Here is a 13,744-nt window from a genome sequence, read left to right on the forward strand (position 1 = left end):
GACCTAATAAACAAAAAATTAAGTTTGCTTCTGGATGTGAATGATGAATTAAATGAGAAGCCACCAGTCTAAAGAACAGCACTCTTGCTGTTGGGAGTTTGGCATTTTGTTGAACTTTGTTGATATGACAGCTGTCTGCTGAGTAGGAGGCAGCAGGCTTTTCACATGACTGACTGTTATTTCTAACTGGTCTGCAAGACACAGAAGTAATGTTTGATGTTGTAGCAGTAGATCCCTAGAAGTAGCAGTCACAAGACAATAATGCAAGTATGCGAAGAAAGCTGAAGAAGAGCTGGTACCACTGCTGTTATGAGATTGAATGGCAATCTTCTGAACTGGTAATGACCGGCTCACAGATGGAAAAGGACCTGCTGGATAACTGTTTTTCTAGCAACTTTGAAACTTCTGTTGCTGAAAATTCCAGCTGATCAGGTGGAATATTTTGAATCTTTAATCTCTTGCTTGGAGCATACAAAAAGGGAATATTATAGCATCTGGTGATTATCCTTAAGATCCAGTAATCTGAAGTAATGTTTTGAAAGGTTTGTAGGTGCAAGGTTAAATGCCCCACCACCAACAACTGCCTCCACAGTGTGGAAACAAGGTAACCTTTCAGAGGCATTGGTAGGGTTTCTTGGTGAAGAGATCATCCTCATTCTGTGGTCCATCTCTGTCCCCAAGAATGTCATGGCGAAAATCCTACAATTTCCTGAATCACATTTACTTACCTCCCCTTTGATTCCTGGAATAAGATCTCTGGGAATGGAGAAATGGATTTCTATGGCAGACAGGGTCTTACTCTCTTGTTCACTCCAAGTAAGCATCTCTTTAACTTTAGGTCTGAAAAGAGTGGAATCAAAGGGGGCATTAATAAATAACATCTTGAAACTTTCTGAAAAATCACATAGCCACATCCAGGTATGGTGATGCATGGTAATGCCTGTTCCATCTGCTCTTGCTGTACCATCTACTGCATTGGACAGCAGACACATGGCTATATTAGAGGTGAACTGCTTGGTAGACATTTGAATATTCACTATATTTTTAGATCACGTCCCTTTGAAAACATTTCAAGTGTGCAAGATAGTTCAGTGCTCTGAGAGTAAAGGTCGCTGAAGTGTAAATTCATTTCCCTACTCTGTCCAATGCCCTTGACACTCTATTAGGGGGATGGAAAGAAGAACTCTCCTAGATAATTCTTGATTTGTGGCGGCTGCTACTACCATGGCATCTACTGGGGTCCTTTCACCCAATACTTCCTATCTGTTGGGGCTACTAAAATTCTATCAGGTTTTTTGGGGACTGGCACTATAATATCAGGGTCCTTCCATGCCATCTGTGCCAGGAGATCTAGGAGGACATCTGGTCGGGGAACACCCAAGAATTAGATGAGCCAAAACCAAACAATTCAAGAAACTGATTCATCTGGAGAAGTTTCAGTGGACCAACCCCCTTTTCTGCTTCAACAATTCAAGGATGTCCCCAAATGTGACATCTTCCAGGAGGAACTGCAAGATCCTTCATCCTCATCCAAATCGGTGTCCTCAGTGACTGACTCAGGAGAGTCTACATGCTTCCATTTGGACATCTGTTTACTTGGACCATGTCTCTGGGATTCTGGTGGAGACAGGTCAGAATCAGACTAGGAACTCGAGTGTCAAGTAGTCTAGAAGCTTATGGGTTTTGAGTGTACCTTTCGATCCAAATAAGAGGTGTAACAAATAGGTTGCACTGGGTGTCAGGAAAGATCTGAACTCGGTGTGGACAACTGCCTTCTTGTTCCAGCTAAAGCCCTTTCCACAGCCTTAAAGCTGATACCACAACTGGAGCTGAGGAACCACTCCCCTTGTCAAATGAATGAGGAAGTCTCCCTGCTCCAAACTAGGCAGGCTTTGGGGAGGACGTCAGACCAGAGTTGCTGAGTGACAGGGCACTGAGGTGAAGAAATGGCTCAGAATACCTTGGGGTTGACTCCACCATCAGTACACAGACACCAGCACTTCGGCTCCAGGACTCATTCCTATCCAACAGCATCAGAGTCGAGAAAGTAAGGGATGTAGTTGAAGTTCATTTGACTGTCTAATTTAAGTGAGATGCGTCACAAAGGTTTGGACCCATGGGAACTGATTCCGAATACTGACCCATTATCAAAGAAAAATGTAACAGGATCAATGGGCCTGTACCCAGACTTCCCCTTGGAGACAGCACCTGGAGGACTCCCAGTTGGATCCGTGTCCTCAAAACTTTCCTCATCATTCATTCAACATCTACTTCTGTGACACTTCTAGTGGATCAGACTGACCTCAACAATGACGCTACAGATGACGGCATGGAAGGACATTTGTCTTGAAGGATTGGTGAATGGAATCGAGGTCTCACTAGCTCCACAGAAAAACTAGGTCAAGGGGAGGGAGTTCAGATCTGACTGACAGGTGGATCCAACTGCTTCAATGTTTTGGGTATAGGACCCAAAAAACTAGTTGGATCTGGGGACCTTTTTCTTGACTTGTCAAACCTTTTCTCTTCTAATTTCTCTTTCTCAGCCCTTTTCTCTAAAGACTTTTCCTTTTTTCTGTGTTATTCTTTAGTCTTATCCTTTTCTTTCTCTTTCCTCTTATCATTGCTGGGAGAAGTAAATGTAGGTCTGGGCTCAGAAGACATAGTTGGGAGTAAAAGACCCTGTCTGTGGGGGAAGCAAGCCTTTTACAATCAGTTTTTCCCTCCACCATGTATAGCTCTAAATCCAAAGGCATCACAAACATTACAGTTTGCCTGTAGATGAGCAGCACCTGAACAGTACACACAGAGGGAAAGAGGATCTTGAGAAGGGACCTTGTGTTCAGTGGGTGAACATTTTTTTTTAAATCCTGAAGTTTTGTCTGACATCAGAATACTATCAGAAAAGCTCTATAATTAATAGAATTCAAACCATGTCTAAGAAAAAAATCCAAATATCCTATTCCTTGTAAAACACACATACAAGTACTATATACCATCATAACTATGTTGATAATGGGTCCACTTCGCATGACTGAAAGCTCAAAATACTGAAATTCATTTAACTGACTCCACAATCCCAAATGTTCAAAATACTGAAAACTCATTAGACTGAATTTCAGAATACTGAAAGCTTACAATACTGAATTGCAAAATACAAAATGGCAGTATGTACAGTACTATAAGGTAAGTAAAGGGTAAATGCTCTTTTCCCCTCTGTAGTGCGATCCATGAATTAGTATATATACTTTGGGGGGTATAGCCCCCCACCTAGTTTGGTTTTTATATATGTCTGTTAATAAGGTAAGTAAGTAGTTTTTAAATTTGGAAAGAGTTAATCGTTGGTGTTAAGTGTGCATTTTTTTCTTTTATAGTTTTCATTTGGTGAGACAAATTGCTAGTGATATTTCTGTGGTTTATTTGGTATTGTGAACCTAGGTTTTGTGAATACTAAAGTTATTTGTGATATAATGTCTGGTATCCACAGATTTGTGCATATTTTGTTATGTTAAGTAATTCACAGGTAAAGGGAAACACACATCATGTCTATGGTTTAACATTTAGTATTTTGCAATTAAGCATTGTAAGCTTTCAGTATTCTGAAATTCAGTCAAATGATTGTTCAGTATTTTGAACATTCAGGATTGTGGAGTCAGCCAAATAAGCTTCAGCATTTTGAGCTTTCAGTCATGTGAAGTGGGCCCGTTGATAACATAACTACAGAACTATCTAAAAAACACTCACTACAGATAAATATAACATAAGAACAATTCCTTAAATGACTCGAATCAAAGCCAAATACTACACTATACTATGTTATACTACAAAAACACTAAAGGGAGAACTCCATAAGGAAAAATATTAACTTTCACGTATCATAAAATGACTGGCAAGAGCTCTTGGACAACATACCTGGACAGAACAGGTAGCAAATGAGATCAGAGATAAGTTAGGTAGAATGAAGAGAATTGTGGGTAGGGGAGGAGTCAGAGCCTCAAATCCTAACCTCTGGAAGAATGTGCAGAGGTCAGATGCAATTGGATTTGACAACCCAAATGTTGATTCTGATGAAAACAGACATCAGAACTGAGGTATTAGTAAGCTGCTACATGTCACTGCCAAAAATGAAGATTGGTCTCCATAAGCAGTGTTGGAAGGAGATGGTCTATAGGTAAGTAAGTTGTCACAAAAGCTTGAACAAGCACACAAAAAATAAACTCTTAAAACACACTAGTCCCAGTACACATTATATAAAATTCGTTCAAAATCAATACACTTTTACCAGAAAATAGTCTCCCAATTAATCATAGGCATTCCCTGCAAAAAAGAGCCTGCTAGACAAGACAATCCCATAAAATACTACCACATTGAAAATGCTGGTATTCTTAAAGAGACCTGCCACTAATTTCTCACAAAAAGTGAAATGCTTGGAAGGAACTCACCAAAACTAACTTATCTACCCAGCAATGGAAGACAGGAGCTGACCAGACATTATACTCTCATAGGAAGTATGAAAGTCTTTAAGACTTTTGGAGCCCAAGCAGCTATTTTCTCTCTAAGGAGCTCAAGTTTGTGTGGGGGGAGCCAAAGACTTTGGAAGATTGGCTAGCTGTTATATCCTTAGCAGAATATAACCTACATAGCTAAGGTTACTGCAGCAGTGATATAAGATTAATACCTTATTAACTCCTTAAGAAAGGCTCCTGTTAGTCTGAAAGTTCCAGCAGGTACAGTATAAAACCTATTCTGGTCTAATAAATGGTATCACATCACCTCCATCTTCCACTGGAAAGATATAGAGCAGTTTTGTTATCAATTCTTGCTTACAAAAGATATACAGTAGAAGGAAATATGGAAGTTATCACACTTTCCCACAGACTTTACACATAAATGACATCTCAGACAGAGGCAGAAGTAAAAACTTGAAGAAAAGCATTGGGGTGGGGATGACATCTCTCAGAATGCAAAAATGATATAAAATGTAACACCAAATTAAAAATACAGAAAGTATTTTGGAAAACAGAAAACAGCCTTGAAAAAGACTACTGCATGAATAATAGTCTGAACAATCCCATCAACACTACATCCCCTTAAAATTCCTAAAAGTATCTAACGAGAGTTGCAGGCTAGAGCAGGCACTGAAGCAGAATGCAAAAGACGTCTTGAAAAGGCTTCTTCACTTCATATTACTCAAAAGCATAACTCTTGTATCAGCTTACTGTGGACACAGCAACATACTTCCACAGGCAGTTGCAGAAATTTAAAGCAAGGTAACTCAATGTTGCAGTTTACAACCAGGTCTCATTGCTGACATGAAAACGTAAACATGTTAAAGAAATGAATGTGATAAAATATATTCAAAACAAACCTTATCCTATACCAAACGATCCAAAATAAAAGGCATAGCTTAAAAAAATATGTGACTAATTCTGACAAATATTCCTTTAGAAATACATGCAACAAACAAAACAAATCTATAAACATTGCTTGCAAAATGGCCCAAGGAATAACATCAAAAACTTCTGCTTTGCTCTCAATCTATGTGCTGCATTCATGGGTAAATACATTCTACACAATCCACATCCTCACTACTGACAACTGCTTAAAATATATCTGGAATGAGCAAATTATAAATGCATTACCTGACAGGCAGAACGCAGGAAGTTAGTTAATCTTGGAGTATCAATTCTGGTTGTGGACAAGAAATCCAAAGACAAATCACTGTCAGACGTTGGACCTATATAAAAACAAAATGGCGGTTCAGACAGAATACAAATGGTTTTATTTTACAGACTATGAAATTTATGTTATTTTGGCTGAATAAAAGCCAAAACATTTTTTATATTTCCTTTCATAATGTGGTTTACCATCTAAAAGAAAAAACGGCATTTAAAGCAATGTTTAATTAATTAGGCTTTAAAACATTTCTGGCAAGGTAGAATTCAAACTTTAAGAGCACAGTTACAGGAAACTAAACCCTTCTCTCTTAGCTTTGGAATACCAGTTGTGCACAACTATAGTACACAAACTACTTATAAAACACAAATGAGCTAGTAAATTCTGATATGGCTAATGAACTATAAGTAAAATATATTCTGCAACTAGCTATAAGAGTTAAAATGCCTGGAGTGAAATAATCCAGAAATGAAATGTTTGAGTAGAAAACTATGATTCCATCCATTCACAACCCCATTTTCTCATTCATTTTGCATATGGGGTTGGGGTGTCACTTCCCCAGTGACAATCATCTACAGCAAAGGTTTACACCGCCAAGTGGCTAACCCTACCGCAGGAGTAGAAAACTATGATTAACCACCCCTTGACATAACTGCAAATTATAAAAAGTAAGCAAATCCTTGACGTTTTCCCTGTCATCAAATACACAATGCAAATAAACACCAAGAACCTATACTCCTCTACTAAGGAAAATATTGCATACTAAAAAAATGGGATTCTGTTTTTAGTGTATGCACTCGTCAACTTTTCTATAGGATTATCAAAAATATTTTCTGAACTATTTTGAGGTACTACAGCCTGGAAAATGAATGTCATACCTCTAATGCTTTTTTTGTAAGGCCATCAAAATATTTTCTGAACTATTCCAAGACAACATATCACTGGCTCCTGGTATATGGAAGGGTTTTAAGAAAAACTGGACTCTCTTTGTAAGACGGCTAGGTCTTTTAGTAGTTTTAGGTACTCCTCACAGGTTGCTTACAAAACTAATGCTAGCCTATTTCAGCACCGTGAACACCCAAAGAAATAAGAATATGCCATGTGTTTTTCCGATATGCAGTAAGTCTCAAAGAGCCATCATAATACATAACTACATGGATCACATCAGGACTAGGACACTTTAAAGATTTTCAGGGTGTCTTCATTAAAAGCCGCAGTGGTGCAGCGGTAGCATTGTCGCCTCACAGCAAGAGGTTCTCCCGTTCGATTCTCGGCTGGAGCGCCTTCTGTGTGGAGTCTGCATGTCCTCCCCGTGGTCGAGTAGCGTTCTAAAGACATGCGTAGGGCGTCCCTTCGTTGAAGGTTGGGCGTTGAGCTGGCACCGTAAAAATCTACAGCTAATCATTAGTGGACCAGAGCTTCGCTGTGGCGACCCCTAACCGGGAAAAGCCGAAAGAAGAAGAAGAACAACAACTTTATTATCTTCACATTTACTGTTTAGATATGTATCAAATCTTCAGTGCATAACTTAGGTTCATTCAGAGGTCACTTAGGGATAAAAGAGTGCTTTGTTCTTAGACAGCTATCCTTCTGCTGTATTAGGACATCCATATAAACATATGCAGGAAAGTTATCCTTGTGTATCTCAGGTTCAGCATAGTACACTGCCAGAGTTCAAACAGAAAGTAATCTCTCTCTTTCTCGCAGAACTTTTCATTTTATTAAACTTTACACTTTTTATAATGAAAGCAGTATCATGATGGATGTATTCATTTTAAATTTAGAAGGAACTGACAAAGCACAGATAATTTGCCACTGACAGAAGATGCATGAGTAACATCAATGTAGGAGGATTCAAAAATAAACACTGGAAGCACTTAATGAAGCCAAATTCTTCAGCAGTCAGATGTCCCCAAACACTTGGTTTCTATTTGTATCTGGTGTTCTGGAAAAGGAAGGCAAAGAGACTATGTCAACAAAAGCCTGTGGTAGGCTAAAGATGCCAGAAAAGTACAAGCTAAGGAAAAAGTAAAGCATATAAAGAAATGCAAAGCATATGAAATATAAAGTTACATAAGTCACACAATATTTGACTTCTCTTATGCAATGACTGTCAAACCACAAAGTACAGTTGTGTACACTTACTATAAATGTAGATGATCGAGTCTATTCACTGTTGCAGTCATTACATTTAGGTAATCTGCTGGCAGGTTGCCCTCAGTTGGCCTGAATTCCAAAGTCTTGGGTCCTGCGTCAGTTGCTATCTCCTCTTCCATGACGTCAGGTCGTCAGGGGTATAAAACATGTAGCCAACACAATTTTCTTTATTTTTGCTTGCTCCAGATGTCGGGTGCCCTCAAAAAGGTAGCAAAAATATATATAAAAAATATATATATATATATATATATATATATATATATATATATATATATATATATACATGCATCAATATAAACTTTACCTTCATCTACAAGCAAATACACCACATAGGCTGTAGAAGATGGAGAAGGAAAGATGAACTCCAGAATGACTGGGGGATGGCGGGCGGGTAACCAGGACTGCAACAGTGAATACACTCAAACATCTACATTTATGGTAAGTGTACACAACTGTACTATGTTCTTTGTGTTTCACTGTTGCAGTCATTACATTTGGGTAGAATCCCAAAGCTATGGTTGGGAGGCTGGAGCTAAACAGCATTAGGTGCGGCTATAAGGCCCTGCAGAACTGCAGTGGCAAAGCCTGCCCTGGACTTAGAATAGAGAGGCAAATGATAATGCTTAGTAAAGGTATGAACAGAACTCCAAGTAGCAGCCTCTAGATTGTCTTTGGTAGGTACTCCTCTGAGAAAGGCTGCTGAAGTAGCTGCAGCCCTGGTGGAATGAGACCTAATGCCCTTGGGCACAGGTTTACCATGGTATAAGTAGCAGAAATGGATGCAGAGCCTTATCCACTTTGAAATTGCCTGCTTTGAAATAACCTTTCCTTCTGATCCTGCAGCATATGTCACTAGTAATTGCTTAGTTTTTCTTAGAGCTTTAGTCCTGCTCAAGTAGAATCTTAGCGGTCTGTGTACATCCAAGGAATGCAGAATTCTCTCCACCTTGTTCTGCGGATTTGGATAAAAGGTCGGCAGATGAATTGTTTGGTTAAGAGCCACACTGGAAACCACCTTAGGCATAAATTTAGGATTTGTCCTCAGAGACACCCTGTCTGGGTAAAATATGATAAAAGGCTCTACAGCCATGAGGGCCTGTAGCTCTGAAACTCTTCTTGCTGAAGTAATTGCTAGTAGCAGAACTGTTTTCCATGATAAGAAATTTATATCAGCAGTAGCAGCTGGTTCAAATGGAGGCAGGGTGAGCTTTTCCAATACATAATTGAGGTCCCATGCAGGTAATGGTGATCTTCTAGGAGGCCTTAAATTTTTGGCTCCTCTAAGATACTGCATTAGTAAAGGATGTGAAAAGATTGATGGCTCTGTATTGTAATGAGCCAAAATGGCAGAGGCATGGATTTTAATTGAAGAGAAAGATAGGCCTTTGTCAAGCATCTCAGTTAAGTATTGTAATATCTGAGGAATATTTGGTTCTGCTGTATCAGTTCCTTGTGCTTGATTCCAAGCACAGAATCTCTTCCATTTATCAGCATAAGATTTTCTAGTACTAGGCCTTCTGGCTTCCAAAATGACATCCATCACAGCTTTACTGAGAGGAGTTGTTTGTATAACTACATGATAAGCCATACTGCCAGGTTCAGTGTCTGGAGTTGATTGTGCAGGATCTGATTGTTTTGCTGGGACAGTAGTTTAGGTCTTTGAGGTAAGGTCCAAGCTGGGTATTGAGACAAGTTCCTTAGGACTGGGTACCAGTATTGGCGGGGCCAGTCTGGGGCAATTAGTATCATCTTTGGTTTCTCTTGTCTGACTTTTAGGAGGACCTTGGGAAGAAGAGGCAGAGGAGGAAAGGCGTAAACTGATAGGTTTTTCCAACTTAAGGATAGGGTGTCCACTTTCCATGCTTGTCTGTGATAAGTCCTTGTGCAGAATCTTTTCAATTGATAATTCTGAGGAGAGACAAATAGATCTATGTCTGGGCTCCCCCATTTCTCTGTTATCATGCTGAAGACTTGTGGATTTAGTTTCCACTCGTGAAGGTCCATAAGGTTTCTGCTTAAATCGTCTGCCAGTGTATTCTGCTTTCCTGGCAAGAATTGAGCTTGGAGATATATTTTGTAGGTCAAAGCTGTGTCCCACAGTGTCATGGCTAATCTGCAAAGTTGGTATGAGTGTGTGCCCCCTTGCTTGTTTATATGCCACATGACTGTGGTGTTGACCGTCTTTATTAGTAGTTGTCCTGGATGAAGCATGTCCTTGAAGGCTGTTAGGGCATTTTGAACAGCAAGCATCTCTTTCTGGTTGATATGCAGATGCATTTGTTTTGGGGTCCATATGCCTGAATGCATCTTCCTGCCATGTGGGCCCCCAAGGCATAATCTGATGCATCTGTTGTTAAGGTTTGACTGGCAGGGGGTAGAGTGAAGGCTCGTCCCATGTTTTGGTGACATGCCTTTTCCCACCATAGAAACTCCTGTTGTAGGCAGGGTACGAGAGGAATCATTGTTTCCAGACTGTGAGAAAGTTGACTCCATAAACTTTTTAGGTACCATTGAAGTTTCCTCATATGCAGTCTCGCATATGGAATCAGTAGGATGCAGAATGCCATGAAGCCCAAAGCCTGCAGAATTTGTCTTGCAGAAGACTGGGTTTTTGCTGCCATCAGTTTGAAGTAAGTAGTCAATTGCCTTTGCTTGTCTGGCGTGAGGTAAGCCATCTGGGCAGTTGTATTCAAGCTTGCACCCAGGAATGTTATATTTTGTGAGGGTACCAGTTGTGATTTCTTTTCGTTTATTGTGTACCTTAGGCATGTTAGAAGCCTTTTCACAAACGCCAGGTGTTGAAGAAGAATGTCCTTGCTCTCTGCTTGAATGAGACAGTCATCCAAGTAAGGGTATATTTGAATACTTTTTTGTCTGCAAAATGCAATTACTGGTGCCAGGCACTTTGTGAAGACCCTGGGTGCAATAGATAAGCCAAAGGGCAGTGCAGAGAATTGGCAATGCATTAAGCCAGCCTTGAATCTGAGGTATCTTCTGCATGATTGTCTTATTGGGACATGCATGTATGCCTCTTTTAGGTCTAATGCCACCAGCTAAGCATTCTTGCCCAGCATGGGCAGAAGCTGCTGCAAAGTCAGCATTTTGAATTTTGGAATGTCCAGGTATGTGTTCAAAATTGATAAATCCAGTATTGGCCGCCAGGCCTTGTCCTTTCTGGGTACCAAGAACAGTCTTGAGTAAAAACCTTGTCCTTTTTCCTGTTCTGGTACTGGCTGAATGGCCCCCATATCCATGAGGGACGTAACCTGTTTCTTTGCCTCTGCCCATTGATTTTTGGGCAGATCTGGCCAACCGTTTGTCATTGGCAGTATGTGGAAATGGAATCTGTATCACTGTGATACTATGTTTACTACCCACTTGTCCTGGGTTATTAACTGCCAATTTTGAGAAAAAAGTGCTAATTTTCCACCTAAGGGCGCTGCCAAAAGTTAAGTGCTTGGTGTAGGCAGAGGGAAGTGATTGGGACTGTTTTCTGTAGGTTTGCGCTTTATCTCCTCCAGATTTGGAGGTAGAAGCGCCCCATTGCTTTGACCTGTATGAATCTTGCGCCTGGTATTTGGAACCCTTAGGGCATCTGGATTTGCCCCTTCTGTCTGACACGGGAAAGGACCAATTCTTTGTAGGCCAGTGTCTACTGAATCTTGGTGGCTGCACTTGTAAGAAATCTTTAGCAGTTTGCATAGACTTAGCTTTGTCTTCCATTTTCTTTAAAACCTCTTCTGCCTTAATACCAAACAGAGAATCATGCTGTAAAGGTGCATCTAGCAATTTAGCTTTAACATGATCAGACAAATTTTGTTCCTTTAGCCAGGCATGTCTCCTAATCACAGATCCAGTAACTACGGCCCTGCAGGAGGCCTCTAAGGAGTATGCTTTCCAACCTGTTCAGCTGCATGCAATAATTCCTGCAATTCTTTATTTTCTGCACATTCAGAAATTAACATCATTTTCTGTTTCAGCAATCCCATAACATGTTGTTGATACTTAAGCATATGAAATTGACAGTTTAAGGCTCTGATTGCCAAGATTGCAGATGTATAAACCTTTTTTCCCCCATCTGTCCAGTGCCCTTGAATCTCTGTCAGAGGGGGTAGGATTTTTTGCTGTTGAGGCCTTAACTCCCTTTGGACCCTGTGAAACAGTTTCAGGATTAGCAGCAGGTAAGGAGTCAGGGGTCAAACTTGACTCCGAAAATACATCATCCACAATGTCTAAAACAGGGGGAATGGCTAAAGGCCTGTGCTGAGGGAGAAGAAGGAAATCCCTGAGCCTCTTTTTTGATTCTGAGAAATCTTGACTCTCCCAGAGAAAATGCTCCCTCAAAGTATGCAAGGTTTCCCCAAATTAATAATCCTCAGGAGGAGAAGCAGATGGTATAGACTCCTCTGCATCAGAATCCTCATAGGGAGGTATAAATAATTCCTGATCAGAAGAGGAATCAGAAGAAACAGAAACCTGATCTGAAGATTCATAATCAGTGTCTTGCCTAGGCCTCTTATCTGGAGGGGGATGGGTACCCCTGATCAAGGTAATAAGGTCTTCAGCCATTTTGAAAATCTGTTTTTTAGGCATAGAGGCCTGTGCACGTGGCTCATGTGTCAGTTTTTTAATTTTAGAAGTTGCTTTTGTCTTTGGTTTTGCAGCTGTCGTCAGTTTGATATACAAATATTGAGGTCTGAATACACCCTCAGAAGCCGGTGCCTGCTCAGCGGCTCCGGACCCATCTGAGGGAGATACATCCGTCGGTCCAATACCTTGAGTATCTTGCGGCATGCTGGACTCCACATGGGTGTTGGTAGAGGCATGCGACTCAAAGGTAGCGGGTATCAGGGGCTGCAAAAGCGCCTCACTGAGTACCGGCGACTGGCTTAGGAGAAGCTTCGTCGGTTTTGGATCTCGACTGCCTTTCTCTGTCCTTTTCTTTGCGTTTTTATGTACTTCAGTAGTCAGATTGCTATCCAACAACATTTCTGGGTAGTTAAATCTGTTTCCAAAATACTTGGAGGCAAAAATATACCAACGCTTAATAATGCGTTGGTTAAATCTAGCACAAAACCGACAGCCAGGCACGTTGTGATCAGGACAACAAAGAAAGAAAAGAAAGCCAGCACCCAACATCTCCTGCAGCCTGATTCAAAGCAATATTATTCCATGACCAAAGGTCAAAAAATCACCAGTATGGTTGTACCTGTTTCGGCAAAAGCCTTTTTCAGCAACCACATTTAAAAAAGTGAAAAAATACATGGCATTCATATATCCATTATATATAGTCTGATGACGCCCTCTAGTGTACACAGAAAATACTACCATATTAATGCTAATATGGATAATATAAATATAAACGGTTATTTTCATGTCACAAACATGATTAAGCAAGAAAGAAACACTTTTATCACTGCAAATATGCAATTTTTTGTGAAATACTATCAAAATTGGTCATTCAACCCAGGTGGGAATAAGGCCCCCAATTTGATAATCCACATTTTCTCTTTATTTGTTAACACTTCATGTAATATATGTAATATATGAGCCTCTTTATTCCTAAACCTGATGTGGTCAATAACCATAAAACTAAAGGACCCCATCGGATGTTTAAGCATGTGTTTGAATAGAGAACTCGAACCTTTCTCATTTTTCATATCACTTAAATGTTCCCCAATCCTCATATTGACCATATCAGGTTTAGGAATAAAGGGGCTCATATATTACATGAAGTGTTAACAAATAAAAAGAAAATGTGGATTATCAAATTGGGGGCCTTACTCCCACCTGGGTTGAATGACCAATTTTGAAAATATTTCCCAAAAAATTGCATATTTGCAGTGATAAAAGTGTTTCTTTCTTGCTTAGTTAATCACGTTTGTGACATGAAAATAATGGTTTATATTTATAT

General features: G+C 40.0%; 1 protein-coding gene across 1 annotated transcript in view; it reads right to left on the reverse strand.

The window, feature by feature from the left end:
• Positions 1-13,744, reverse strand: part of DYNC2I1 (dynein 2 intermediate chain 1) — a 774,274-nt gene that overhangs the window by 673,110 nt on the left and 87,420 nt on the right. Inside the window, exon 3 of the mRNA XM_044062024.1 lies at positions 5,640-5,734. Within this exon, the coding sequence (XP_043917959.1) occupies positions 5,640-5,734 (95 nt within the window). The remainder of the gene's footprint in view (positions 1-5,639; positions 5,735-13,744) is intronic.

Source organism: Protopterus annectens, chromosome 2.part1 (genome assembly GCF_019279795.1).
Source record: "Protopterus annectens isolate FY-2018-M chromosome 2.part1, PAN1.0, whole genome shotgun sequence".
In the NCBI taxonomy this organism is placed as follows: Eukaryota; Metazoa; Chordata; order Ceratodontiformes; family Protopteridae; genus Protopterus; species Protopterus annectens.